The sequence below is a fragment of the Haliotis rubra genome, unplaced genomic scaffold, assembly GCF_003918875.1.
Source record: "Haliotis rubra isolate DU_JTF1 unplaced genomic scaffold, ASM391887v1 Scf241, whole genome shotgun sequence".
Lineage (NCBI taxonomy): Eukaryota > Metazoa > Mollusca > Gastropoda > Lepetellida > Haliotidae > Haliotis > Haliotis rubra.
The window spans coordinates 747,879-775,598 of NW_025766459.1; the positions used below are offsets into that span (position 1 = coordinate 747,879).

The window sequence follows — 27,720 nt, forward strand, 5'->3', positions numbered from 1 at the left end:
ATGTAAACCAGGCAGTCAGGGTCTGGTGGTCCAGCAGACAGTGTGTTCATCCACGAGGAAGCTGGTCTTGGTTTGATTCTCATCATGAGACCCATCTTTGTGTCCAGCACAACTCATGTAGAATAACAGAATAAGTAGCTATATAGCAAACAGACCCCATTTTCTGTAACTGACAGCTCCACAGACACTCCTGGGAGGGCTTGTACCCGGATGCTGGTAAACGTCGGTATGGAGGGAAGACATAGTGCACCTTGTATATTTGCTGTATTGAGGAAGGGTTAACACAAATATTTTATATTTTGGGGTAAACAGTTTTACTGCATTTCCATCATATAGAATCACTTCAGGAAATGTGTTGATGGTTTGTACAAACTTGACATGTTTTGGCATAATGGAGTGAACCTGTAAGATGATACAACACCCAGCATTTTATAAGGTTTTTATTCCCTAACTGATGGATAACGTCCCTGCTATGTTGGCCGTTACTGGTGCGTTCTGTTTTTTGTTGGTGGCAGATTGGCCCAAAAGTGGATTAAGGCCAGTTGTTGTTGGACCAAATACGCTGCTGTAGTTTCTGAATTAAACTGTTTGTAGAGGAAACAGGTTGTCCATAGATTGAGAAGGCATGTTTGGAAGCTAAGTGTTACAAGTGTAGGGTCAAAATTAAACTGTTTTAGCTCTGACTTTGGTTATGTTGGAAAAGATCAAAGAGAATATTTCCTTTCTTATCAAGAGTTCCTTGAAACTCATAACAAAGATGCTATCTCACAGACACATACACACGCATGCACGCACGCTCGCACACACACACACACACTGCTCCCTATCCAACCCACTGGAGGACATCAAGGGTTAAACTGGGGACCTATCACTCCATCTGTGTAAAACAATTACTTGTCATTTTACCATGGGAATATTGTCTCATGCCCTGCATCTCTCATATGTGGTGTTCATGTCAGATAATTTAAGTTTAACTTCAAAGTGCTTCAATGAGGTGTTCATGTGGTTGTTGTTGAAGTTGTGGTTGTTGTTGGAGTTGTGGTTGTTGGGGGAGGATGGGAGGGACTGCCAGGATCAGACAGTTCAGCAAGTTATGTCACGACCTCCATGGGGAATTGACCAACATGGCCGACACCCAAGTTGAACAACAAGCTGTGTTGTTGGAAGGGGCAACAAAAATAATTACTGGCCATGTGAGATGGAAAAAGCTGCGTAGATTCTTTGACATTCTGTAGTTTCTTAAGGTTTCGTTCTTATTACAGTGGTTGATTATTGTCAGCCTTGTTGAGCTCTGGCTACAAAAACAAGTGCCAAGTGAAAGAATACACCTAGCAACTAAAATAGTTCCACGTGAGATTAGCCTAAAAGTTTAGCACTTGTATTTCCTTTTCTAAGATAGTCCAGTTCGGTTTGACTGTATGTATTAATCAATTGAGATACACCATTTCTGTTTACCATGGAATTTCTGGAATAGAAGTAACCAAACGGTGAAGCAGTGATGTTTAGCAAAGTCATACAAAATAATCTGCAAATTGGATCTAAAATGTTTTTGTAGGACTGCTCACAAGGGGGCAAGTAATTTCCACTGTCCAGATGTGGTCAGTCGACTGCCAACACTCTCGCTCTTCAGATTCAATCAATACATCACTCAAACACAACAATAGAACACACCAGGACAAGAAAAACATTCCATAATTGGCAATATATAGGTCAGTAACAATAAGAATAGAACTAAGGACTGAAAAAAGAACTAGATGGCGCCAGAGGAAACCGTCATGGCAGCTTGGAGGCAGACATTAGTCTACAGATACACTGTGTGCTCTTGGCTTGTTGGAATCCATATCTAGACATGTAGATCTACTGTCTATTGTTAGTGTCTACCTTCAGCAATATTCCAGCAGCATCACCAGGGACTTGTAATGGGCTTTGTGCGGCGCCAGTATCGGTCAGTTATGTGGGGCTGGTTAATTCAGCACCAGTCCTTCACTATGGTCTAGTGGTCTGTGAATTCCAAAGACAAATAAGTGTGTGTTACATTGAGAGCAGTTAACATGCAGCAAGTGAGACAAGTCAGAATTGTATCCTGGTATGGTAAACTTTATGTTCTTGTAATCATATATCATACTGGGCGCATTAAGAGTGGGGTTCACATGAAGAGAATCAAACCTGGATGTTTGGGGTAAGATGGGCAAACACATGTAGAGAATCAAACCTGGATGTTTGGGGTAAGATGGGCAAACACATGTAGAGAATCAAACCTGGATGTTTGGGGAAGATGGGCAAACACATGTAGAGAATCAAACCTGGATGTTTGGGGTAAGATAGGCAAAGCACATGTAGAGAATCAAACCTGGATGTTTGGGGAAGATGGGCAAACACATGTAGAGAATCAAACCTGGATGTTTGGGGTAAGATAGGCAAGCACATGTAGAGAATCAAACCTGGATGTTTGGGGAAGATGGGCAAACACATGTAGAGAATCAAACCTGGATGTTTGGGGTAAGATAGGCAAGCACATGTAGAGAATCAAACCTGGATGTTTGGGGAAGATGGGCAAACACATGTAGAGAATCAAACCTGGATGTTTGGGGAAGATGGGCAAACACATGTAGAGAATCAAACCTGGATGTTTGGGGAAGATGGGCAAGCACATGTAGAGAATCAAACCTGATGTTTGGGGAAGATGGGCAAACACATGTAGAGAATCAAACCTGGATGTTTGGGGAAGATGGGCAAACACATGTAGAGAATCAAACCTGGATGTTTGGGGAAGATGGGCAAACACATGTAGAGAATCAAACCTGATGTTTGGGGAAGATGGGCAAACACATGTAGAGAATCAAACCTGGATGTTTGGGGAAGATGGGCAAACACATGTAGAGAATCAAACCTGGATGTTTGGGGAAGATGGGCAAACACATGTAGAGAATCAAACCTGGATGTTTGGGGTAAGATGGGCAAACACATGTAGAGAATCAAACCTGGATGTTTGGGATAAGATGGGCAAACACATGTAGAGAATCAAACCTGGATGTTTGGGGAAGATGGGCAAACACATGTAGAGAATCAAACCTGGATGTTTGGGGTAAGATGGGCAAACACATGTAGAGAATCAAACCTGGATGTTTGGGGAAGATGGGCAAACACATGTAGAGAATCAAACCTGGATGTTTGGGGTAAGATGGGCAAACACATGTAGAGAATCAAACCTGGATGTTTGGGGAAAGATGGGCAAACACATGTACCTGTTGTCCCTCATCTACCCAGTGTTACTGATGTGATCCCGACACAGGCTGTATCAGGACCTCTGAGTAAATAATGGGAGACTGGACTTGTTTGTCAGGCTCACGCCTGCCAGATTTTACACTATACCTCACAGGGGTGCCGATGGTATTTTAGTTTTTTAAACATCCTAATTGCGTAAAAATGTAGAACTCATAAACAACCTGTTTTTCTACATTTGATAATTATAGCTTACACTCAGTAGTAGGGAGGGGCAGTGTATGGAGGGAGGTTTGTCTCAATGGCAACATCGCGTAAACAACTTGCGCATGTGTTGGAATGCTGTCTTGGCACATGTGGAGGGATGATAGCGCTGCAGACTGACTCACCGCAGATAGCGCCGGTGCCGGTAATAACCTCCGTAGCACACCTTCAAGCGGGAGATACGACGGGTGTATCCTGCTGTATACCTGCTGCCCATTGGTACAGTTTGGACTGAGTGGATATAGATACTGTTGTCAGGCTCATAAATATAACAAATGACATGGAGATGTCACAAACAGATGTGGGGGGGAAGATAGGGAATGGGTGAATCAAGTATTGTTTCCTCTGCTGCCAGATACATCACTTGGTTGATGAGGTTTATTCAGGGCATCCTGACATGCACAATAAATTCCAAAGTGAAGTGAAAAAATAACCCTGTATCATATGAGTATGATCATCACTTGGGGTATATGATCACCAGATGTGATGTATGATCATCAGATGGAGTGTATGATCACCAGATGTGATGTATGATCATCAGATGGGATGTATGATCATCATGTGATGTATGATCATCAGATGGAGTGTATGATCATCAGGTGGAGTATATGATCATCACTTGGTGCATGTGATCGTGAAATGGTTGTATGGAGGGCTTAGAGAACATGAAAAATTCAATGTTAGAATATCAATGAATTTTGAAAATAGTACCTTTTTAAAACACTCCGATTTTAAATACATTTTTTCTTTCTTTTGTCCCCTTTCCCTACACAGGTCACTTAGTCTTGGATCCTTGATAAGTCACTACATGCTTTTCACAGCCAACTGAATGGCCAGTTAGCCGGTAGTCTGTCATTGTCAGTCGAAGACAGGGATTGTTGATCATTCCATTGGTTTGTCAAGGCTCAGTTATTAACAGTCAGATTCAGCCTGAATATTGCCGACTGCCACAAAGTCTCAAGTATTAACATTGATATTCAGCCCGAATATTACCGACTGCCACAAAGTCTCAAGTATTAACATTGATATTCAGCCCGAATATTACCGACTACCACAAAGTCTCAGTTATTAACGGTCAGAATCAGCCCGAATATTGCCGACTGCCATAAAGTCTCAAGTATTAACATTGATATTTAGCCCGAATATTACCGACTGCCACAAAATCGGTTATTACCATTGATAATCAGCCCGAATATTACCGACTACCACAAAGTCTCAGTTATTAACATTGATATTCAGCCCGAATATTACCGACTGCCACAAAGTCTCAGTTATTAACATTGATAATCAGCCCGAATATTACTGACTGCCACAAAGTCTCAAGTATTAACATTGATATTCAGCCCGAATATTACCGACTACCACAAAGTCTCAGTTATTAACGGCCAGAATCAGCCTGAATATTGCCGACTGCCACAAAGTCTCAAGTATTAACATTGATATTTAGCCCGAATATTACTGACTGCCACAAAGTCTCAATTATTAACATCGATATTCATCCCGAATATTACCGACTGCCACAAAGTCTCAGTTATTAACATTGATAATCAGCCCGAATATTGCCGACTGCCACAAAGTCTCAGTTATTAACATTGATAATCAACCCGAATATTGCCGGCTTCCACAAACAAGCAGCACTTTCCGCCATGTAAAGGTCACCTGACTACAACACACACATGCAGTCCCCTGCAGTGTAACCAGTTGGTCTGACATTTCAACATCCATGCTGCTTCCATCTCTCATTGTCATGGAACTGACAATTTAGTTACCGCTCCCCTTGCCCAGCAACCCCTGCTGCAAGTTATACAATCTGTCAGTGGACTGGGTTTTGCAGTGTGAGCATCTTCACCGATCAATTTCCACTCAGACATTCAAAGTCGGCCATGTCGGACCCACTGTGACAATTCTCTGTCAAGTCTCGGTCTTGTGACTCCTGGCATTTTGTTTGCAAGTCTGCGGTAATTAGATTATTGTGGCATGCCTGGTATTAGCGAACCTATCACGCAGTGCCATGGGACATGGGTGGTGGCCATTTTGGGAGCTCTGGGAAATAAAAATATTACCACTTTTGTCGACATTTCATTGTGTGTTTCAAAGGGTTATTCTGAAAAGATCATTTCCTATTTTGACATGTGTTTCTGTAGGCAGACTCAGGAAACCAACATGAAAGACTTCATGATGTTTTAGAATGACTTTGAAATCAGTCTCCTGCCACATATGGTTTGAACGTGTTGTTTAACACGGACAGCTGACTGAAGCAGGAGCTGGGAAGTGAAATGGAAATAAATTGAAGGCTCAGATTTGAAATGACTTCAGGCACATGTCATCCTGGAGTTGAGTTGTAGGGTGGTTTCTGGATTTGACAAAATGTCATTTGTTCTGGCTCTGATAAAACATTTAAGATAGATGATGGAGATGTGTGTCGAGGCTACAGAGATGCACACTTTCAGGTCTTACAACCTCGTCCCATGTCACACCTAGTGGAGCCCATCCACATCAAAGTTTACATCGCAACGCCTTTGGTTACCTAACCATCAAGGATGGCTAGATTTTAACTGTTTGATGTCAGTATTTATTCTTGCCAGGAATTTCTCAATCAGAATTAAACATAATCTGCTCATATGATTACACAAGGTCGTCATTTCCATGCAGCGTAGTATCCCTAAGATGTCCAGAAATTGGTGATCATTGACTTGAATCCTGGTGTGCCCTGATTAAATTCATAGGTTTATCTTGTTCATACCCCTGTATCACTTTATGTTTTGCTCCCACACCCCACATGTCTTGCTCCCACACCCCACACACCTTGCTCCCACACCCCACATGTCTTGCCTTGCTCCCACACGCCACATGCCTTGCTCCCACACGCCACATGCCTTGCTCCCACACCCCACATGCCTTGCTCCCACACCCCACATGTCTTTCCTTGCTCCCACACCCCACGCCTTGCTCCCACACCCCACATGCCTTGCTCCCACACCCCACATGCCTGCTCCCACACCCCACATGCCTTGCCTTGCTCCCACACCCCCACATGCCTTGCCTTGCTCCCACACCCCACATGCCTTGCCTTGCTCCCCACACCCCACATGCCTTGCCTTGCTCCCACACCCCACATGCCTTGCCTTGCTCCCACACCCCACATGCCTTGCTCCCACACCCCACACCTTGCCTTGCTCCCACACCCCACATGCCTTGCCTTGCTCCCACACCCCACATGCCTTGCCTTCTCCCACATCCCACATGCCTTGCCTTGCTCCCACACCCCACATGCCTTGCTCCCACACCCCACATGTCTTGCTCCCACACCCCACATGCCTTGCTCCCACACCCCACATGCCTTGCCTTGCTCCCACACACCCCACATGCCTTGCTCCCACACCCCACATGCCTTGCCTTGCTCCCACACCCCACATGCCTTGCCTTGCCCCACACCCCACATGCCTTGCCTCCTCCCACACCCCACATGCCTTGCCTCCCCCACACCCCACATGCCTTGCCTTGCTCCCACACCCCACATGCCTTGCCTTGCTCCCACACCCCACATGCCTTGCTCCCACACCCAAATGCCTTGCTCCCACACCCCACATGCCTTGCCTTGCTCCCACACCCCACATGCCTTGCTCCCACACCCCACATGCCTTGCCTTGCTCCTTGCACACCCCACATGCCATGCCTTGCTCCCACACCCCACATGCCTTGCCTTGCTCCCACACCCCACATGCCTTGCCTTGCTCCCACACCCCACATGCCTTGCCTTGCTCCCACACCCCACATGCCTTGCCTTGCTCCCACACCCCACATGCCTTGCCCTGCTCCCACACCCCACATGCCTTGCCTTGCTCCCACACCCCACATGCCTTGCCTTGCTCCCACACCCCACATGCCTTGCCTTGCTCCCACACCCCACATGCCTTGCGCTCACACCCCACATGCCTTGCGCTCACACCCCACATGCCTTGCCTTGCTCCCACACCCCACATGCCTTGCCTTGCTCCCACACCCAACATGCCTTGCCCTGCTCCCACGCTCATGATGTCATGAGATTCAAAGGCTTGGTTGAGGAGGGTGTCTTGCCATATTAAACATGGGTTTGTTTACACATAGGTAGAAGTATTATACAGGCACCAGTGTTTCATTATTTTCTCTTATGACTGAGCGTTGATATGAACTTACTCAGTGACTTCTAGCGGCAGCCTCTTAAAGTGGTACTCTTGTTGGAGGTAGTTGTCAGGCGATCATCGTAAGGACCGGCTTCCTGACCACTTGACAAGTGGAAACTGTTCTTATGTATAAGTGCTGATTGTGTGAGATCTATTGCTGCATGTATCTGGACTGAGATGAAGGGAGAATTGTTTCTGGTATATTTGATACCAGGTTTACAAGGAAATTCGGTTGTTTTGTGTGCAGTTGATGCCCTGGAATTCAGTCAGTGTCTACATATTCAGGGAACTGCCCTGAGGATAAGAGTAATTCACTACCTCTGGTCCATATGTATGCAACTCAAACAAATTATATAACATCAAATTGTTTACATTTTCATATTACTAAACTTGTCTATCAGATTAACTGTAGTAACATGATTCTCTAACCTATTTTGAGTAGTATATATATAGTAGGTACAAGCTGTGACAACCCCAAAGTTCTGCCTTAATTATGGCCTGGGGGGATGTATATGAAAATTATGGTTCAGAAAAATAAGTTGAGTAACCGTATTGCTGACTAATGTATTAATGAGTTACTTCAGGGATGTGTGGCCTTGACCTTGTCAATAAGCAAAGGGGTGCAACTCTGCAAAGCATATCTGTTTTGCTAGTTTGTACAACTGTCTGTCATAGCTCTCTGTGACACACCTTTGTAAATGAAGAAATGCCTACAAATTATGCTCTACAAATGTAACAAACCGCATCTTTAGGTGTCTTGTTGTGTTTCAGGTGATGGAAGCTGGCAAGGACTCGTTACCACGTTGGCTGGTCTTCTCCCCGAAGAAGCAGCTACTCAAGGGATTGCCTACATCCAGTGACCTTGGGCAGTACAACATCGAGGTGGTTGCCGTCGGACTCAATGGTGAACAGGCCAAGGACATATTCTCCATCTTTGTGAACGAGGACACTGGACCAGCTGCAGGTTCAACTTTACGATTCAAGGAAGGTGGCCCGAAAACTGTTCGTTGTAAGAGATCCGAGCCGGAGACTGCTGTGAGCATTGTGGTTGATGTTGATGTTGATAATCTGGGTGCGCAGGAAAGGCTTGCCATCCTCACAAAACTTGTATCTCATCTGAACCTTGCCGAAGATATGGTGAAGCTCAGTCAGGTTGGACAGAAGCCTTTGACAGACGCCTCAGCTCTGGTGTCTGGTGCTGGTGATGCCAAAACTCTCCAGACTCCAGGATCGTTTGTGTCATGGCTGGTCGGATGTGGCAGGGTACAGCAGGACCATATGCAAGCCCTCCAGCAGGTGGAGACAGACTCCAGTAATGGTGTCATGGCCGATGCCATTGGCTACCCAATCCATGTCTGGCATGTTACAAACAGCAGGTTTCAGGAACACAAGAGGCGGAAGAGACAGGCCATACGGGCAACTGCTACCCCGGCCGTCACACCCACCCTGCCTATAAGAGGTCCCACTGACACCATCCGAGCTACAGGCACGGAGCAGGATGCCATGACACGACCTGTGCCCACACTTGACTCGCCATCATTCGGCATCCAGCCAACAAAGACAATGGCACCGATGGAGAAGACTGCCAGTCCTGTGATGCCCACAAAGGTTCCTGGTGGCATGAAACCTTCTGTTGTTATGCCAGAAGAGAAGCCTATGACAAAGACACAGGTTTTGCCAACCAAGACATATGTGATGACTGATGTGATGCCTTCAAAGTCTGTGCCAATGCCTACTGATGCTCCAACTAGAAAACCAGAATCTGGAGCCTGCAGGGATCTAGTGCCTGTTGTCAAGGAACCAATGAAGAACATGATGTACTCTGTAGGCGAAGTCATTAGGTACAAGATCCCTGAGAATACGTTCTATGACTGCAGAGTTGGAAATACCAGAAAACTAAGACTGCTTCTGATGGCCAACACCACAACTGCTCTTCCGTCTGATTACTGGATCAAGTTTGACATGAAGAAGCAGCTGATCCAAGGATTGCCTTTGGAGGGGAACATCGGCAAACACCTGTTTAACCTGATCGGTTATAACGCTGACCAAGCAGACACCGTTGCCAAGACTGCCTTCAACATCACAATTATACCAGACCCAAGGTCAGCATCTGGTCAACTCAACCATGAAGTCTCTATGACTCTTGACTATGATTTTGAGAAGTTTTCTAGCAGTACTGAAAACAAGATCAGTTTTCTGAATAAAGTAGCCAAGCTTAACGGTGAGCGAAATGCTAAAAATTTTAAAATGAACAGTGTCACGAAAGGTTCAACTGTTGTGTCCTGGACCAACACTGATCTTGCCTCCCCAGATTGTCCTGTTGATCAAATAAAGGCTATGATGTCCAAGTTTGTCCAGGAAGATGGATCACTGAACAAAGAAGCGATAAGAGGCATGAAACCTTTTAACCTGAAGGGCGTTGGAGTGGTTCCGCTTGGAGCTTGTGAAAATGACCCCAACTTCCCTGTCCTACCAGGAACCAAAGATGACACGGATGACCCTTCATCACCAGATGGGACGGACACAACCGACGACACATCGGTAGATGAGAACCCACCAGTTACACCGGAACCTGAACCAACCACGACTGAGGGTGTGAGGGCAGGATCTGCAGGCGGTGCTCAGTCAGACGATATCTGGATTACAACGGTGGTGCCAGCTGTAGTGATTGTAGCCATCTTGCTGCTGGCTCTCCTCATCGCTTGCATCCTGTACAGAAAGAAGAGGAAGGGAAAGATGAACCTGGAGGACCAGAACACATTCGTAAACAAGGGCGTACCAGTAATATTCCAAGATGAACTGGATGAAAAGCCTACAGATAGTAGCAAGCCTTTGTTAATGGAAGGACAGCCCCCCTGTCCTCCTCCAGAGTATCAGAGAGGTGATAGTCAAGGCTCCACTCCTCCTGTGAATCATAAACAACCTCAGTTTGATCATGATGACCATATAGAGGACACGAACGTCACTTCGCCGCTGTACCAGCCGCCACCACCAGTTACTGCATCCAGCGGCAACAAGCAGCCCCGCCCACACGTACCCCAACCAGCATACCGCAGCCAACCTCCCTCCATCCCACCATAAACTCTCCCTCATCTCCGAGAGGTGTCGTCAGAAGATTGAGGAACAACACAGGGGTGTGGATTTGTTGAGGATTGTTATTGTTTAAGAACTATGCATTGCCTTGAACAGACTTTGGGGTCGTGGAGCAGTTTCTTCATTCTTCTTATCAGGATCCTGATTCTGACAAATTTCAATTGTACAGCATTGTTTGAAATATTGCACATACCAGTGTAACAGCTGAAAGAAATCTTGGAGATGAAATTGTACCCTAGCAACTTGAAATATCAGTGCTTTACTTGTGGTGGGACACTAAATCTGCATGCATTATTGATCATGCCATTTATGCCTTATGAGGAGACAGTGACTTCATGGTTCTTATATGTTAAAGCTGGGTGTCGCTGAACTGAGGAGAAACTGTGGCTTCCAAGTTGTTGCATATCTGCATGGAGGAAGCCTTGTGGATACATGCAGGGACTGATGACGGTAGACTGTAGTACCTGACTCGGGTCAGCCATGTGTAACGTCAGTGTTGTCTTAGTCATCTCAGGAGATTGTTATAATACTCAACCTGTAGCGGGGGGACTAACTAATTGGATGGCAGAACTGGACTCAAGAGTCACTCAATGGAGTTTTCTTACTGTAGGTTTTAGCTTCAAAAGAGGATTTTAACATTGTTTTTTTAGAATGTTTTCTAATCATATTTGTTGTTATGACATCAGATTATTTTGATAAAATTGATATTTGATACTGCTGAAATTGAATCGGAAAAAAAGCTCATTGTCATGATCTGTGGTGTTCTGCCTGCAGCAAGTCAACAAGCAAGAGGTACAATCTAAATCATGGTTCAGTTGAAGCTTGTGAGCTCAGTCACAATGTGTCCAACAATCAGATGGGGTATGAAATCCAGTGGTAGGTTGAGTTATGTTTACCAATGCAAGCATTTAGTCTGCAATTGTGTGTATTATCTACTGTCAGCATAGAAAGCTAGCAGCACTGTAGAATGTGTTCTGTTGTAGAAGAAGCCTTGACCTTTATGGGCAATAGAACATGACCTTTGACCATAACGTGACCATTTGTTAAAAAGAGCTGAAAAAATTATTTCATGTGAAAAATTCATATAGTTTTTTGGGGGGGATTTATGCTATTTTACTGTAATGGTCAAGGTTTGCCTGCATAATAAGATGACATATTATGTCAGGTACAGAATAATAACATGTCACCAGCCGCTGAGGCTGTCATTGATTTCAGTTGGTGCAGGTCTATGTACATAGAATCATTAATCATTGTGAGTGTACCTTGTTTACGCTTATATAGTACACAGATTGTATAGATCCTACTTGTTGCATCCCCTGTCTGGAGGGTGGACTGATCACGTACTTCAGTCCAGCCTCACTGATAGGCTCCCTTCACTGTTTATTATCAGACAAGGCACAGTGTTGAGTGTAAGTTTTGAAATCATGCCTAGTTTATTAATCAATGTCATCAGTGTTTGTATGTTCCTGTATTTATTTCATAACTGATGATGTTGCAATATTGTGCCAATATATCGACTGACTTCATTATCTGCTTGTCATAGTGTCATTTAGCTGTCTTTAGCTTAGCTTTTTTTCACACGTCTTGATTCTCAAATCTTCCCTTCTTCAAGGTCACTGTACTTGGTGGAAGGTCAGGGGTGAGAATCAGTTTTGAGATTTTGTTCACTCAGGTATGCTAACATGCCCAAGTAATACAAGCATAATGTGCTCATGTGTTGGTATCCATAGTAACGCAGATATTAGCGCAAAATGACAGGTAAGATTTTTTTCCCAAAATATTTTATCAAACTTGGGACATTTATTCTAATTTATTTCATGTGTTGAATGCAAGGTGGCTCCAGCATTTGTTTCTTTTGAACTAATAAACCCAGCATTTATGAGTTGGCAGAGTCATTTTATTTTGCTAAGGCCAGTTCCGTCTGTGTATAGACAGGTGTCAGCACTGAGAACAGTGCGTCCCCTGGCCACAGTGACCAGACAATGGACGTTGAATCCTAAACTTGAGCAAATACAGGTGTATGATTGTATCGGATCAGTCATTTTAATGGAGGATTGAGTTGTAGTCAGTTCCGAACTATCCAGTCATTCATGATTTATATTTTTTAAATGTAGTTTGGTGCATTTGACCAAGAAACATCTCTCCAGACCTCCTGCCTATAGTATGTAAACCTCCCATTCAATGGTAATGGTGTTGATGTTGTACATTTAAGTAAACATGTTGATATGTGTGAGGAATGTGTGAGCTCTTATTGCAAGATGACCCGTTACTCACTTGTACCAGGGTACTAGCCGCACAGACCTCCTCAGCTGACACCATGGAGGTCTGTGTGGCTAGCACTATGGTCCTCCGTAGTCCCAACTGTGGGGTCTGTGGTTAGCACCGTGGTCCTCCATAGTTCAGCTGTGGGGTCTGTGGCTAGCACTGTGGTCCTCCATAGTTCCAGTTGTGGAGGTCTGTGTGGCTAGCACCGTGGTCCTCCATAGTTTCAGCTGTGCAGGTCTCTTTCCACATACTCATACCTTTCTCCAGTGATTTAAAAAAAACTTTTCTACTTGACTTCAAAAGTCCTGTACCTGCAGCCTTGTGTTGGTTGTATATATCTGTGTGCTTCTGGTTCTGAACAGATTCAGTGACTGCCAAAAGAATAGAACACCTTGTCAACAGGAACTCTGAGGGTGTATGAAACACTTCTGTAGTTTCCTGTTTCTGGATTGACTTAGAAAATTCAGGAAGTTACTACCATGAAATATACATTAAAGAAAGACTAGGTATTGTAGTTTCTTGCCTTTTGTATTTACCTTGATGAGAAACATAATTAAAAACAAAACACTCATCCATATGTCAACAATAAGGCTCTAATTTGATGCCCTCTAAGTCAACAGTCCTTCCAAATGTTCTATGAAATTGAAAAAATCACGATCTGAAGAGGGAATTGTATGGATGCAATGTTTCCTGTTAAGAAGTAAACGTCTGAATAACACAGTGATGTACCAGCACTCGGGGGAGATCAGATGAGATGAACCTGGCCATTATTTCAAGAATTCTCCATTAATTATTGAAGGATTAGAATGTGTGATGTATATCTCCTCAGAGTTCATTGGTTGTGAGGAAGGTGTTACATGTAGCTAGCTTCAAGAGATGTAGTACATTGTCTGCTGCTGCGGTGTGGATGCGGTTACCATGTTGTACAAAGCGTGTGCTCGAAATGAATGACTGAGGGAACTGATCCCTCAAGTGAAGATTTGTCATTACTGTACCGATACGTAAATATAAACCTGTCTTGTCAGTGTACCATCTAGCCCGATTCAATAAACGCAATATGTAAAACATGACCACCTGTTTGTGTTTTCTTCTGGTACCTGAAGTTGTTGGGATGGCAACATGGCACCAGGCAAGCAACTCCATATTGCTGACCGACTGTCCTGCAACAGCAGTTATCACCATGACTGACTGTACCCTTCATGGTGTCTGTGCTGGGGTAGACAGGTGGTTGTCACGGTCTGCAGTGCTGGGTTCATCTTCCCCACCTGGGTACCAAGTGGGAAGGTCGTTTCTGGTGTCCAGTCATACTTGATTAACATTGTTTAAAGTGCCCTAAAAACCATTCACTCACCTCCCTGGTGTTGATGTTCCTGAGGTGAGGAACAGAACCAGGTGAGTACACCACAGCTGATGTGTCAACATGCCACAGAGAAAATGTCACATGTCATCAGATATAACCAACAAAACACAAACATGTTCTTTCAAATATAGAGACACAAGTTCCACCGAGACCTGAAACAGACCTGTCCAAGGAAGCTTAGTTGGCGCCTATATCTTGGTAATCCTATTTGTATACTAGCAGTATATACTGTTGATAGAAACAAATAACTCAGTTTAAAATGAAAAGGTGATCCAGCTCGGAGATCAGAGCCTAAGGACATTTAGATTTGCTTCCCTTTGGGCGTTTTCGTCACAGAAAGAGGTGGGTGGAAGGGAAAATACTGTGGTTCAGGAACTGAGACCGACTTCCCAGTAAGCTTGTCCTATGGTGTTATCTTTGTACACGGATCCTACCTCGTGAGAGCATTAGCATTCATTCACCTACATTCGCAAGGAATTCGCTCCAATAAGTAACAATTGGAATTCCTTGAAACAAAGCTGTTCAGGAAGGATAAGAATATGTGGATTTCTTTGCTACAGTAAGACGGACGTTTCGGTGTAGGTTCTAAAATAATAATGCCGTTCACATCCAGAGTATGGATCGAGAGCCATATATAAAATGTTTTTTACAGTTAGATTAGAGCTTCAATAAACTTGGTATTCATAAATGTTTCATGTCTTTATGTTCACCCAACTTCTATTCTTGTCAAAGATACAACAATAAATTCACAGGCGACAAAATCACCAATATGTGACTGATGAACGTGTGAAGGTCAGGGTCTTCAATGGCGGGCACGTGACAAGGTAAAACTGGTCAAGGAAAATAGGAGAATATAGTGCCTTGTTTAAATGGGCTGTTCTGTGTGTGCTAATTTTTTCAGGGTGACTTGTGAAAGCTTAAATGAAAGGTGGGCATTGTACTTTATTGCAATTTTTTTTGGGTCCACAATATACACATGGTATTGACACCAGCCTTCCTTGATCTGACCCCAAGTTCAAGGCAGTCTAGTGTGTTTCGGCTCGTATCTTCCGGTGACCATTGTTTACAGTGGATACAGCAAAATTGACATGGTCGATCTAGGCCCATATTTTGCCGGTTGGTCAGCATGCAACAGGAGAACAGCCTACGACCGATATTAATTATGGTGGACTGGCATGTCACTGTAGATAGCAAAGAAGAAAAATAATTGTGGTCTGAGGCCTGATGGGGCTTCGTCTATTTTAGCAAATGGCTTCAGGTTGTAACTACACGGAAGTAAATCCCACAATACACCCTGGTTATGTAATCAGCTGGGTGATCTTGGTCTCGTTTTAGATCTAGGTCAAAACATTGCTATCAGTGGCGTGGGTGGAATGGAGACATTGGATTTGTAAGAATAACCATTTATCCCTATAGATATACCTCATGAAGGCTGAGTTAGTAGTGTCAGTGTGGTTGTCATAGGAGTCTAATCTGGGGCAGTTACCAATATTCACAAGTCTGCATCCTCCTATGTTATTACCTGTTACAGTGTTAGCGTTCATGTTCCTAACACCAGTACCTTAGTAGGACACAAATATCACGTCTAAAGCTATTTGAAACAGGAACGCATCCCCTTTTACAAATGTGAAGCACAACTCCCCCTTTAACAAAACACTCGGGACCTGTGCATTTCGGTATCAGCCGTCGTTGTGAAGAAAAGGCCTCTGGGGAGTTGTCTGTACGCAGGTTGTAATTGACAGACTCACAAGAAAAAATTAACTAAAAACATGCAGTGTAAAGTACTTCTTTGTGAAATAGCGCTGTAAAAAATCAACCCGTGTCGTCTATTTCAGTTTGGGAAAGAAATGTAATGAAGCAGTTATCACGTAATTGAATCCAATTTGTTTTTTATCTTGCACCAATTCAGCACTAGAGAACAGCACGTGAACTTCTTTCAAACGTCAAGGGTATAAAACCATACATCGAAGGTGGCTGCTGCACATGGTGAGAATATCAATATCCACGATCAATCTGATGCCATTGTTCTATCAGGCCCCGACTCTGTATACGCTACAGGTGATGACTGGGTGCCGCCCTCGGACTGGTCGCGGGAAGGTTTCAGGTCGGACTGAGGACGGAATTCCAGACCAACCCAGCTGCCATGTTGACAGAGGTTCGGGATCAATCAAGCGTTCTGGCTGTGCCAAACTCTCCGGGTGAGATAAAACTGATTGTTGAAGCCTTTGTTCTGTCTAAACCTATCTCAACCTTCAAGACCCCCATCTTTGTTTTAGAAAACTGGGCTGAACTAATTGCTGATGTGGCGGGAGGATCGAGTTTCTCAAATGGCACATGTTGAACTACAATATTTGACAGTAAGGATAAACGTGTCGAGAAAAGTTGAGATGTGTGACTCAAACATCGTCACGTGCACATTCCACGTGGTGCAGACCTCAGCCCAGCGTGACATATGATACGAAACATGTCTGTCTTGGGAAAAAAACAATCACAAGTCTTTGTCTGATGTAAGGATGATCGTTTCCTGAATGGCGAGGAGCCCGTCTAACGTTTACAGTTTACTCCTCGGGACACAACAACGGCCTCAATACAGGATTTCATCAGTTTTAACCTTGTCATCAGTCTACCGTTTTTCCTCGATTAAAGACCATTATCGTCTTTCTGGTTATATGATGAGTGAAGAATACCGGAAAGAATTATGCCCCAGGCGTTAATTCGAGGACACCCGGTAAAGAACCGACTGGATTTTAGTTAGACATAGAAGCTTCAGTCTCTGCTTCAAGTCAATTATTTTCTGGAAGGAGTCGAAGATTTTTATCTGAGCAAATATGTTTTTGAAACGTTCAACGAACAATAATATTACCTGAAGCAAAAACGTTTCATGATGTAATTTCACAGCAAGAATAATCTTTTCAAAGCCCAAACCCCACCATAACTTTTTCCTGGTGTCAGTCAGCCAATCACAGGAATGTTTATATTGGAACAACGTGTTTTTGTGGATCAGCCGAGAGGCCTTCGAAACTGCTGAACAAAATACAATATTCACTTGAAAATTAGATTTGATTGGAAACGAAAACGTTACCAGACTCACCTGTAGTGAAATATTCATTGAAATGATGAATGTACTGTCGCCTATGGTAACCGTGCTGAATACACCCCCTCCCAATAACATTTGTTTGTTTGTTTGTTTTACGTTTACTCATGCTGTTGATAACTGGATTGTCTGATCCAGATTATTTACAGAACGCCGCCATATAGCTGGAATATTGGTAAGTGCGTAGTAAAGCTAAACTCACTTACTCACTCACTCACTCTTCCACAACATGCTGTTTGGTGTCTGGTTATATATCTAATAATATCAGCCACCCGCACCTATATACACAGTTTCAAAAGAAAAGCATACGTGGGGATTACTTGTAGACATGTGTAACATGGCAGCACCGCCATGTTGGTAGTGTCAGTGCAAGCACGGGACATGGATAAAGCCACCAATATTCCTGGTATAATTACGTTGAACATTTGCCGTATCAATCTTACTTAGGTCCTTTAGTCCATGTCTACGAACCTCTCCGAAGATTTATTATGTACCTAATTTCATTCTCCAGCAAACTCGTTACGACACAGAGCTAGTGTGTGTGGCTATATCATTACCTAAGCCTTAATCCTTTACATAATACGCGTCGTTAATTGGTCTGTAATTCACTGTTACGTTAAATCTCAAGGAGGCGGTACTTTATACGCCATAACGCCCTTGGGGTGTTATACACACGGCCCAGGGTTGCCGGACCCCTGATAAACACGTCAACACTGCAAGGCGTTAATTGGGTGTGACAGCTAGATTACCACGGGACATGGGCTAGTTTGGTTTGTTGATGGAGAGGGGGGCAGCACAATGTCGTGTTGTTCCTGGTTACACATGATGCTGCAGTGGAGCCATGAATCACACTGAAGTATTTCCCGAGATGGAACTGTGCGGGAATGTTGTATAAACATGTACGGCATTTAAATCTGAGTTATGCAGAGGACAACGACGTCAATTACTTCATCAGAGGAGAGCGACGTCTGACTTAACCACCCCCTACTTGCACATAATAGACCGATTAAAGAAATTCAACGGACATTAATGCATATTATATTTTTTATGTCCTTGGACATGCCTGCAGCATGATGCACAGTGACTTTTATTCGCTACAAGTCTACTATGCACCATGCCAAGTTGGAAAATAGTTGATATAGGATATAATAACGTATCTATTGAGAACAATACAGCGTCGTTGGTGGTACCGAGGATTTACGAATGCAGACAATAAGAGACCATTATAGACTCCCTAGATGAAGAGATGGCATAACGAATGTCTCTGGAAAAACAACATGGCGTAAACAAATGTGGCGTACGGCACGGATAATAATGTTGTCATCTTCAGTTTACATATTGTCCATGTTGCTGTACTCGCTAGATGTGACGTCACTAGCTCGTAGCTCTTGGCGACTGCTGTTGTTGTTCATTGTTGACGTGGTCACAATTACTCGAGGTAAGTCAAGTTGGACAGTCCTGAAAGACCAGATCTGATTGGTCGATATGACCAGGTAATTCAAGTTGGGCAGTCCTGAAAGACCAGATCTGATTGGTCGATATGACCAGGTAAGTCCAGTTGGGCAGTCCTGAAAGACCAGATCTGATTGGTCGATATGACCATGTACTCTCTGACTCCCTGGGATACAGCTAGATCTCGGTGTGTACATACAATAATTGCTTATAGAGCTGTCACTCATGTATCAGACCTAGTCACATGCAATGCTGCCATCAGACAGACGATGTTGGAGGAATTGTAGCGTGCAGAGACAATGACGGTCGAATTTCTGGACTTGGTGCTCATGGAAACATTTTAGTGATGTTGCTTTCTTTCAACGTCCAAACTCAAGTCAGACTTTTGAATACATGTACACAATGGTTTTAAGAATGTCGATAAATGTGATAACAGTTATATTTGTTGTCAGACGGTTTTGGTCAGTTGTTAAAGAATATGTATTCGCAGTTGATATAATCATTTCATCTTTTTAAGCCTGTTCAGAACGACGATTTGCAATCTGGCTCATGGACATGCTCCGTTGGGTCTACAGTGAAGCGCCCGCGCAACAGACCCAATGAACCAGTGCTTGAATATGTTACGATTGGATACTCAGTTGTCTGTGAGGACAGACATGAATATTATTGAGGTGAGGTGAGGTGAAATTGGGTTTAACGTAGTGCTTGAGAATATTTCGCTCATATGACGATGAATAATATTGAATGTTACAAAGGAATGAATAACATGAAATACAATACTACATGATGCAAACATTTGAATATTTGTTACATTATGACGCAGAGATCTACCTGTTTATAGAGGCGCGTATTGGCCCTCAATGCCTACATCAGCTGTTATTAACATTTTCTAATTTGAATTAATTATTAACGAAAAGAGGCTTTCCCCACTTCATGCAGCTGCAGCTGTTACCGTTGTGTAACCACTGTGTAAGGTAACTTGTATACCACTCATACAGGCCCAGAGGAAGAGCCTTGAACACATAATGTTACACGACTGCATTGAATACGTTACTAAACAATGTTAACATCTTAAAATAGGGACCTCTCAAGACAAATCTAGCGGTTACATATTTATTTCCACGAATCATCAAATCAGTAATTTCATGTCAAAATATACACAAAGAACTTAGTTAAGCATCCCCTGACATATCTCACGATTAAATGAGCCCCAATCTAAAGGAGAATCCGAACGAAAACAAAACTTTTGATATATTGTAAAGGGCATTCTAAAAGTCACCTTCCGTGATTAAAAGTGAACAAAAAGTTTGTAAAATAGCAATAAAACACACAAAAAATGTACTCGTATTTCCGCTTTTACGGAAGCACCCGACAGTTAATGAGCAGATGGGGTATCACGTGACATGACGTCATATGTGCCTGTTGCTGATGGCAGCCTCTTTGATTTTACCTCACAACTTAACAGTGTCCATGGATTCTGAAGCAGTAAAAGGTGTTCCTGCTGTCATTTCTGAAATGGATGTTAGACCGTATCAATACGATCCGATTTTACATCTTGTAAGACAATCTTCCAGTGAAGATGAAGAAGAAGAATCAAGCGAAACGGAGGCACCACTTGAGTTCAAAATATATTTTAAAATATACCATATCATTTAACAAGAATACTATTTGACAGCAAAATGTGATACAGTTCCAACCAGCAAACCCACCCCTATAAGTATATGACCAGTCCCTAAGAATTATATTTTTTTTTGCAATGTGATTGCAGTTCCTTTTGTGTCAAATGTGCTTCAGACGGGTGAAAATAGAAATTATCTGCTACAAAAATTACACTGGAGTTATTTTGTTGAAAAAAAATTAGGATCCTAGTTCTCATTAATACCGTATCAAGTCTCGATACAAGATCCCAGCCTGGTCGAGCAGAGATAATATTCGCGACGCAGATAAAATACTAGTCAGGACAGTGTATGTTTCCCCAGTTTTTTGGTTATGGAAATAGTTATGGTACTCGGCCATAGCCTTAGAATGGCATCTTGTCAGCCAATGTGAACACAGAACAACTTTCACCGCGCACACTACTGACAAATAGCGAGTCTGATGCCGATGTACGTAATTGGACAAAATGGTAAACAGTGAAAGCAACAAGTACTTCATGATTTGCCGTTGTATTCGGATAGTCTGCAGCATTTAGGGCTTCAAACTGAAAAGAACGTCAAAGCGAAACATTTTCAAGCTCATGTGAAATCTCTTACTGATTTTGATAATATATTTCTCATGGGTACCAGTGGAACTGCCCCAGCTACAAAATGCCCCAGCAAATTTGGTCATTCATTCTAATTTGGTCAAATTTATTTAAAATGATTAAATATATGCCGTAAATGCATAGTTTTGGTCAACATTGATATTATGTTCTTCATATAAAAGTTATTAAGAAGTAATATTTCTGATAAATGTTCCATCAGTAAACTCATAACTATGCATATACTTTATATGAAGAACATAATATCAAAGTTGACAAAACTATGCATTTATGGCCTATATGTAATCATTTTAAATAAATTGGGGCATTTTAACTACCCCCCTGGGGCAATTGGACCAAATTTGCATGGGCAATTTGCAGCGGGGGCAATTCGACTGGCAATCGTACTTGATTTAATTTATGTTAAAATTACCACTGACAGTAAGTTGTAACAGGGAATGATGGCGTATAAATGAATCTCGTGGGTAATTCTTTCTTCTTCAGCCTAGCTTTGGGATTTGTATGCCCCATGTGTGCTTGTCTCTTTCATAAGCGTCCGACTCGGAATGATCGGAGCATTTCTCCTGCCTAAGTCTGTCTCTTTACTTGGAAAACAGAAGAAATGGTGGCTTTCCATTGTTCGATGATTCCGTGCATCCCCAGGCAACAGAATACATGTACACCATCCTACCATTTACAAAAACGACAGAAACAACACGATTTGTACCACTGTAGCGCTTGGTCTTTGGCAATATGGCGGACTCAAGGCACATTTGACGTCACGAGCGGAAAGGTCACGTGGGTTCCAGCGAAATATGCATAATGGCCGAAGCTGAGATTTACAGAAACTGTTTTCGCGATTAAAACATAATTATACATAATTTTTAATTGATAATTTGGAAATGTGTTCCTGATGACTTTATCTTTCACCCAGCAAATTATTGCAATTTAACCTCCTTTAACCCTTTGGAGCATATCTGGGACATGATTGGTCATCGTGTGCAACAATGGGGTCCTCCTGTACAGTACCTGGCCTAATTGGAAGCTGCTTTACACGAGGAATGGCGTAGACCGTCCCTTCAGAGGATCAGGAGGCTGACAGGGGGTATGAGGAGGAGAGTGCTGGCTGTCATACAGTCACATGGAAGTTACAGTCGGTATTGAACATGAATCGTGTAAGACACGCATTAAATGACATTTAGAATGTTCACATTCACCAATAAATTCAACACTGAACATTCCAGGACTATACTTGTACAGACATGGTTTTGTATGAAAATCAGTGTCTTTTTAAATGAGCATTATCATCATAAAATCATTTTTTTGTATGAGTCAAAGGATCATTCGGGTCAGAAAAACACACGTTTTTCAATCGTGGTCACAACGATAAGTTTTATGTACGTGTTCAAAACCCATCGTTGCAAAAATACAGGTGGTGCTTAATTAAGTTCTTTGCGTATATGTTGTAATTTGTTTTCATTTCCTCGATTATCGGTAGTACTTTGGGTCAATAAAACACGAGCTTTCAGCATTTTGTGCCCTTCTGGTAAGTGAAATTAGGGGACTAAATCACACAGTGTCTCGAACCCTAAAGAACATTTCGACTCAAAGAGCTTCGGTTGTATGGTTTATGTTATAAGGATAACACTCTATTGCATCCTATATTTCTGCAGCGTGACGTCACGGGATGACGTCAATTGGGTTTAACGTCGTGCTTGAGAATATTTCGCTCATATGACGACGTGCATGCGTGTGTATGTGTATGTGCGGCTGCTTGTACTAGCCCAGACTGAAGCTGGTTTTATAGTGCTAGCCCACTGAGATACCATGCCGCAGTGAAGCATGAATACCCAACTCAGACACATTATACTGACTCCGCACCGACCAGTCCTTGTTGTATCCATTAATGCCGAGCGCCAGGCAGAGACCAACAAGTACCATCTTTTAACGTCTTTTGGTATGACGCGGTCGGGGATCGAACCCGCGACCTACCGCTCTCCGGGCGGACGCTCTTACCACTACACCACGGAGGCGGTGTGTGTGATACTGGATGTTTTAATGTAAAAGGCTCTTTTCTAACAATACCGTATCTATATCAGGAACGATTTATTAAGGTCCGGATTTACGGGGTTTCGCGACATTTAAACTCCGCTCTCTGTACACAGGACATGTTAGTAATGTTGTATACTGGCGTACCACAGACGGGGCCTCCTCATCTAGGAGTTAGTTGGTGCTGCATCTGAGTTACATGGTTCTCTGTTCACAACGTAGAGAGTGCTCATAGGGTCGCAGGGAGCCCAGGGGCAGCTCCCCGGCAGCTGCCCCTAGAATCTTTTGAAGATTAATTTTTGTGCATCAAACTATTGATATAACACTGTTTTAACGTGGACGGTGCGCCCTCCTCCCCCCATTAATAAAAGTTAACTACGGCCCTAGTTAGACTCCGGTATTGACCCTCAGGTCTCCACTGACTGACACCAGTAAACCCACACATACACCCACCCGCCCCTTTCCAGTTTAGAGAATTATGCGGTAAAATAACACAGCGAATCGCAAGGGCAAGACGAAGTGAGTGGGGAATTCAAAAATTCCTTTTCCTTGCGTTAACACTAAATTGAATTATGTCACGCCCGTTGTCAGGATACGGGACCTCCCACAATGCCTTGTGCCGGGCGGGGGATCAGTTGAACACAAGATACGTCCAATATGTTCATGACACCATTTCGCTTTAAACTCTTTTATATTTCAGAAAAGTTGAGACCTTGACACCTTCCGTTTCTCAGCTCTTGCAACGTATAGAATATACTCAGCTCTTCTCAACTCTTGCAACATGTACAATATACTCACCCTTCTCAGCTCTTGCAACATATACAATATACTCACCCTTCTCAGCTCTTGCAACATATACAATATACTCAGCCCTTCTCAGCTCTTGCAACATGTACAATATACTTAGCCCTTCTCAGCTCTTTCAACATGTGCAACAATGACTAAGTATAAATGCAATATACTTAGCCCTGCTCAGCTCTTGCAACATATACAATATACTCAGCCCTTCTCAGCTCTTGCAACATATAAAATATACTTAGCCCTGCTCAGCTCTTGCAACATATACAATATACTCAGCCCTTCTCAGCTCTTGCAACATATATAATATACTCAGCCCTTCTCAGCTCTTGCAACATATACAATATACTAAGCCCTTCTCAGCTCTTGCAACATATACAATATACTAAGCCCTTCTCAGCTCTTGCAACATATACAATATACTTAGCCCTTCTCAGCTCTTGCAACATATACAATATACTAAGCCCTTCTCAGCTCTTGCAACATATACAATATACTAAGCCCTTCTCAGCTCTTTGCAACATATACTTAGCCCTTCTCAGCAATATATATACAATATACTGCCCTTCTCAGCTCTTGCAACATATACAATATACTTAGCCCTTTCTCAGCATTGCACACATATACTCAGCCCTTCTCAGCTCTTGCAACATGTACAATATACTCAGCCCTTCTCAGCTCTTGCAACTCTTATAGCACTCTAGGTACCCAACTCTGATCCAACTCGGCGTAACGAGTTATCTGTACGGCCTCGAAAAGAAATAGACGTACAGCCGCACCTGTTGCTGCTCAAACATTAATAAAATAATAATGACATTTATTACAATAATATACACCATTATTATACAACACTGTAGTAACTATGGTTATTTAATAACTATGAAAAATGGAAACCCCAGATAGAAATTATTATTGCAATAATAAAATCCAATTTCAAGGATATAACAACACCAAAAGCACCAAATAATGGTGTGGGACGACAATATTGCTGGTACACGTTGCAACAAGAACGACATTAACACCATGTATGGTAATGATTGTTGTAATTATTATTGTCTTGTTGCATGCATCTATAATTGTTGTCTTTACGCAGTTCATGCTTCAACCATTCTGTTATGAGTATCGTACATTAACCAGCATATTACATCTCCATTACATTAGCCAAACATACAGGAACCAATCGCTACAAAAGAGTCCGTCTGGAAGTGACGTCACAACTTTATTTATCTAATAACAATTTAACGCGTAATATATATCGCTTATGTGAGAACATTTATTGGTTGTCTTTTTTGGCATCGTTCCATTCAGGTGGGGCCTAGATTGTGGTTAAGTTGGTACATGGGTCCGAGATAATCTTCGACCATCCAGGGTATTATGTCTTCAGTAAGACAATACACTGGATGGTCGAAGATAGAACCATTCATGTCATACATCTTTCCAATTCCGTAATTCCTAGTTCCTACAGCGAGGGGTCTTCCGCCATCAACACAAATGTCAGCACACTTGGAAAACATTGCATGCTCTTTTACGGGGATTGAACATCGTGATTTTATTTGGCCAACGAGAAAATGGCTCTGGTCAACACATTCCCAGAACAAGCTTAACACATCTCGCCAATATCTAAACCAGAATCTCAGTCTTCAAATTTCAAGCGTAATGGTTTGACAGAGCTGACTGCTGGGCGAAGTGGGGCGGAGGAGGGTGAATGGTTCTAATCAGACAATGATTCAGCCCTGGGCGAGATGCACACTCACCCAAATCCTGGGAGAAACGTGCACTTTTCAAAGTTAAATGTCAAAATGTCAGTTTCAGAGAGATATCGAATTTCCAAATTGTAACCCGTTGTAAATATATTCATCTGAGGAATGAAACGCTGGATGAAAATGCAGATTTGATATGTTCCCTCCCAAGCGTGTTAGATTTGATCTTAATTATTGTGTTTAATTGTATCAAGGGTGCCGTTATCTGCGACATAATTACTGAATACTGACATATTTACCGCTGCTGTAGTCGCTTTGGGACGCCAAGCGAGCAAGGAAGGCACGCCCGACAGGCGATAACGGTTGCCTCCCGTGACTGTACGGTCAGGTCTACAGTGGCAGTTTTACAGCCGAGAAACGGGAAAGAACACTGAAATCGATGATTACCTTCTTGTAGCCTTCCGTTTGACAAAGTCCGCGGGCGCCGTGAACCTTCTAAGATTTCATAAAATGTCAGTGTCATGAACGCTTCACAACCCAAGTGTCACACACACACAAGACAGCTCCATATAATCCTTTCTTGCAAGAATAAAAATGTGATAACGATATTCCATCTGATACATGATACTGTCGCCTATCATATATGATATTATAGTCGTGCGTACACCGTTCATTGTGTTGTAAGTTAGTTGACACAAACTCTATTGAGAATGTTGACTCATCTGTGTATCACCTATACTTATATTGTATAGTAGAGAATGACATCACCTATACTGTATTAGTGAACACTGAGAATGTTGACTCATCTGTGTATCACCTATACTTATATTGTATTAGTGACACACTCTGAGAATGTTGACTCATCTGTGTATCACCTATACTTATATTGTATTAGTGACACACTCTGAGAATGTTGACTCATCTGTGTATCACCTATACTTATATTGTATTAGTGACACACTCTGAGAATGTTGACTCATCTGTGTATCACCTATACTTATATTGTATTAGTGACACACTCTGAGAATGTTGACTCATCTGTGTATCACCTATACTTATATTGTATTAGTGACACACTCTCTGAGAATGTTGACTCATCTGTGTATCACCTATACTTATATTGTATTAGTGACACACTCTGAGAATGTTGACTCATCTGTGTATCACCTATACTTATATTGTATTAGTGACACACTCTGAGAATGTTGACTCATCTGTGTATCACCTATACTTATATTGTATTAGTGACACACTCTGAGAATGTTGACTCATCTGTGTATCACCTATACTTATATTGTATTAGTGACACACTCTGAGAATGTTGACTCATCTGTGTATCACCTATACTTATATTGTATTAGTGACACACTCTGAGAATGTTGACTCATCTGTGTATCACCTATACTTATATTGTATTAGTGACACACTCTGAGAATGTTGACTCATCTGTGTATCACCTATACTTATATTGTATTAGTGACACACTCTGAGAATGTTGACTCATCTGTGTATCACCTATACTTATATTGTATTAGTGACACACTCTGAGAATGTTGACTCATCTGTGTATCACCTATACTTATATTGTATTAGTGACACACTCTGAGAATGTTGACTCATCTGTGTATCACCTATACTTATATTGTATTAGTGACACACTCTGAGAATGTTGACTCATCTGTGTATCACCTATACTTATATTGTATTAGTGACACACTCTGAGAATGTTGACTCATCTGTGTATCACCTATACTTATATTGTATTAGTGACACACTCTGAGAATGTTGACTCATCTGTGTATCACCTATACTTATATTGTATTAGTGACACACTATACTGATTAGAATGAGAATGTTGACTCATCTGTGTATCACCTATCACTTATATTATATTGTATTAGTGACACACTCTGAGAATGTTGACTCATCTGTGTATCACCTATACTTATATTGTATTAGTGACACACTCTGAGAATGTTGACTCATCTGTGTATCACCTATACTTATATTGTATTAGTGAC

General features: G+C 42.5%; 1 protein-coding gene across 10 annotated transcripts in view; it reads left to right on the forward strand.

Annotated features, from left to right (window-relative positions):
- The window catches only part of LOC124278756 (dystroglycan 1-like), a 94,974-nt gene extending 80,897 nt beyond the window's left edge, over positions 1 to 14,077 (forward strand). For all 10 annotated transcript variants that reach the window (XM_046714521.1, XM_046714524.1, XM_046714526.1 and 7 more), the window contains one exon: positions 8,421 to 14,077. In XM_046714521.1, coding sequence (XP_046570477.1) covers positions 8,421 to 10,730 — 2,310 coding nt within the window. In that variant the 3' untranslated portion in view covers positions 10,731 to 14,077. The remainder of the gene's footprint in view (positions 1 to 8,420) is intronic.
- Positions 14,078 to 27,720: the final 13,643 nt, after the last annotated feature.